We start from the raw sequence: 4,057 nt of genomic DNA, 5'->3' as shown, positions 1-4,057 counted from the left end.
GAGGCTATTCATGTACTTAAAAGCTTGAATGTTCTTTGGTGGTCAGGGCCTGGACTTTCAGCCCTATGCAGGATTGAGCACTTCTGATCTTTAGAGCCCATGGCAAACCCAGTCTGTTTCCCCAAGATAGCGGAGTGAGTGATGATGGAAATGAAAGGGTGGAGTTTGCTGTCGGGATTGTATATGTGGAGCATTGTCAATTCTTTATTCCTCTGCATCATTAGTTTAAATGAGGTGGGTGAGGACAAGCTCTAGGGTACATTGATATTTTCATGTGTTTTATTTTTAACATATATAAAAAGTGCCTAGAACACTGAAGAGTTATTCATTGAGGTATCATCTGAGCACCTAATTACTTAGCCAAAGTGTAGGTGAATGAACCTAGACCTTTCTTTGGGTTTCACCTCTTCCACAACATGTGTCAGGAAAAAGAGTGAGAATTCTTCTCCTTCTCCTTCTCTTCCTCTTCATCCTCCTTCTTTTTCTTCCACACATACAGCTGTGGTGCTATGATTGTAATCTGTAAATTATTTGGTGGCCCATGCAGCTGCTTGACACAGTGTATTAGTGTTCTAAAACATGAAAATTAAATCAATAACTAATAAATCATTCAGCTAATGAGCTTGATATCCATGTGATAAAGAATTCAGTCGGAATTCAAAAATCTCTTAGAAATAGGGATGCACAATGAGAATACCCATATTTACAAGAGATAGCTATGGAGTGGCAATAAAGACATACCCAATGTCTAGCCATTCTCTTCATTTGTGATATTTGTGATTGGATAGAGCCCATAAATACCCATGCCTCTGGGCATAATATAAATTCTAACTCGTGGGTGAGTTAGGAAGAAACTTCCCCTTTGAGGAGACTATTTTGTAATCTTCCACTTTGGAGTTTAATACACTTTCATCTGAAGTGTCCAGTCCCAGCCACAGTTGAAGGATGGATGCAGAGTTAGATGGACCTTGGGTCTGATCTAATCAGGCCCTATGATCACACCACTCACATTTCATTGTTTGTTATCTCCACAGGCAGAGAGTCCGGTGCACATGGCAGATAAAAACCAAACCACTGAGTTTGTCTTTGTGACAATTTCCAACCAACCCAGGCTGCAGGGTGTGCTCTTTGTAGTGATTTTAATCATGTACATCACATCTCTGATGGGGAATATCCTTATGGGCATAATAGTTAGGCTCAGTCCTGCCCTTCACAGCCCCATGTACTACTTCATCTCCAATCTGTCTTTGGTTGATCTCTGTTACACCTCAGTCACCATCCCCAAGATGCTGGTGAACCTGCTTTCAGAGGACAGAACTATCTCATTCACTGGCTGTGCTGCCCAGCTGTATTTTCTTATTGCCCTGGGGCCAACTGAATGCTTCCTCCTTGCCGTCATGGCTTACGACCGCTTCACAGCCATCTGCCATCCCTTGCGCTATGTCATTGTAATGAACAATCGACGGTGTGTCCAACTAGTGACTGGCTCATGGGTCAGTGGTTTGCTGCTGTCCTTGGTGCAGACCTCACTGATAGTCACTCTGCCCTTCTGTGGGGACAGCCGGCTCAACCATTTCTTCTGTGACGTGACTCCCCTCTTAAGCCTGGCCTGCGGAGACACATCCATGAACGAAATCGCTGTATCTGCAGCCTGTGTCTTAATTGTGCTCATCCCTTCTATGCTGATCCTTGTGTCCTACGGTAAAATCGTCTCTACCGTCCTGAAGATCACATCAGCCCAGCAGAGACGCAAAGCTTTCTCCACCTGCTCCTCCCACCTCATAGTCATCACTCTATTCTATGGCTCTGCCAGCGCCATGTATCTGCGACCCAAATCCAGCTATGCCCCTGAAAGAGATAAATTTCTGGCTCTGTTTTACTCTGTGGTGACCCCGACATTGAACCCCATCATCTACAGCATGAGAAGCAAAGATATCCATAAAGCCCTGAGAAGAATACTTCAAAATTCTTTAACCCCAAACTGCAAGCAACCAGCCACTGCTTAGCTGAGACCTGATGCTGATTATTTGGGTTGAACACCGCTTTAACTTCAGTGGAGTTACACCTAAATTCCTATGAACGCATTTGCACTAGGAAGTTTTACCAGTAAGGTTTTTATCAGGGCCGGCTGTAGATTTTTAGCTGCCCCCCCCCCGACCCCAGCCCTGGGCTCCCCCCCATAACTGCACCCTCCTGCCACCCCAGCCCTGAATCACTGGTAACTCACTCCCAGGGCGGGTCATTCAGCAGGCATTTTGGATGTGCACAGAACACAGACAGGACTGGTTCCCATATGGTTACAGAACTGCAGTAAAGTGGAACTATTTTCAGTTTGTCTGATTGAATGATATCTGTATGCATATTATTAGACTGTCCTACATATATGAGGAAAAGTTGAGGTGCCTTTATTATTCTTTTATTCCACTCTTTGTTTCTATAGGGAATTTGCCAGTGCAATATCACTGTCTTTCTTTTAAACAAATAAAACTTAAAAAACAAAAAAGGCAATGGCTGTTGAAAATAGCAATTCCAGTCCTAATAACCACTGGGAAGCATTTTTTGCTCAATTTTATCCTACTTTTTCTACAGTAAGTTACAGTGGATTAGTCTATATAGGAGTAATGAAGAAACAGCTGTCCAAATTGAGCTTGAACATGCCTGAATTTTGAGGGTGTTCAAATCTGGAAGGCAGGTGCTAGATTCCCTTTCTGAATATTAGTTAAATCTGGAAAGGAAAAGTCAATTTCTGCTTCCATGGCTCAGAAGTGGAAATCCTCCCACCTGCATGGTATTGTACAAAAAGCTGCCCAGGTCCTCTAGTAGAACCTCTCCTCCCTTACTTTTCTTTTTAAATTCTAGTGGGATCCACATACATCCCTTGGTAGGCTTCAGGTAGAGAGGGGCACTGTCCATTTAGTCCCCCTAGTTCCTTCTTTGGGGGCTGCCAGGTGAGGTCACACCAGTATCCCTAATCCAGTCTGGGGATGTCTTCTGAAGGTGGTACCTGGGCCAAAGCCTTCTACTCCTTGGGAACACTTGTTCTCTGTTCTAGGGTTACCTACCATACATCCGTATTTTCACGTACATGTTCAGGTTTTGGGATTTTAAATAGCTGTCTGGGAGGAATTTGTAAAACTCTCAAAAGGTCAGGGATTTCCCTCCCAATGCATAGCGTGGCGTGGCTGACAGGGCGGCCCAGCCAGATTGAGCCACTCGCATCAGGGCGTCCAGCAGCCAGAGCACCCTCACCTCTCCCTACAGCTTCAGCGCACCATTCTGGCAGCACTCTGGGGGCACGGGGCTGCCTGCTCCGCGGGGAAGTGCAGCAACGCATCTGACTCCGTGTGGAACCATACACGCTGATCTGAGCGGCATGGAAAGGGGGCCAGGGGGTTGGAGAAGGGACATGGGATCCCAGGGGGCAGTCAAAAGACACGGAGCAGGAGGGTCAGATGAGTCAGGGGTTTGGGGGGGTGGCCTGTCAGGGAGTGGAGGTGTGGAGAGGGGTTAGGGCAGTCAAGGGACAGGGAGCAGGGGAGTTGGATAGGTCGAGGGTTCGGGGGGGCTGTTAGGGGCAAGGGTGTGGAGGGAGAGTGGGGCAGTCAGGGGACAGGGAGTAGGGGGGTTGGATGGGGTGGACGTTCAGGGGGGCAGTCTGGGGCAGGGAGAAGTGGGGGTTACATGGGTCAGGGGTTCTTGGTGAGCAGTCAGAGGACAGGCAGCTGTCGGATAGGCATGGGAGCCCAGGTGTCTGTTAGAGGGCAGAGCTGTAGATAGAGGTCAGGGCAGTCAGGGGACAGGTAGGGGGAATGAGATACTAGGGGATCAGTTAGGGTGGGGGGGTCTCAGGAGGGGGCAGTTTGGGACAAGGGAAGGGAGGCTTGGATGGGGGTAGGGTCTCGGTGGGGGGTTAGAGGCAGGGGTCCCAGGAAGGGGCAATCAGGGGACAAGGATGAGACGGGGTTGGATGGGTTGGGGTTTCTGTGGGGGGAAGTCAGGGGGTGGGACATGAGAGGGAGTGGATGGGGGCAGGGGTACCCTCCCCTGTGGAATGTCC

The 4,057-nt window shown here is 48.1% G+C and overlaps 1 protein-coding gene across 1 annotated transcript; it reads left to right on the top strand.

The window, feature by feature from the left end:
* The first annotated feature begins 1,052 nt into the window (after nt 1-1,052).
* LOC115638026 (olfactory receptor 2G3-like) lies at nt 1,053-2,006 on the top strand. The gene has a single exon (XM_030539625.1). It carries the CDS (start codon nt 1,053-1,055, stop codon nt 2,004-2,006), a length of 954 nt encoding a protein of 317 aa, XP_030395485.1.
* Nucleotides 2,007-4,057: the final 2,051 nt, after the last annotated feature.

This window comes from Gopherus evgoodei, chromosome 21, assembly GCF_007399415.2.
Source record: "Gopherus evgoodei ecotype Sinaloan lineage chromosome 21, rGopEvg1_v1.p, whole genome shotgun sequence".
Classification (NCBI taxonomy): domain Eukaryota; kingdom Metazoa; phylum Chordata; order Testudines; family Testudinidae; genus Gopherus; species Gopherus evgoodei.
The sequence above is the reverse complement of the archived record's forward strand: the minus strand, read 5'-3'. Positions and strand labels throughout refer to the sequence as shown.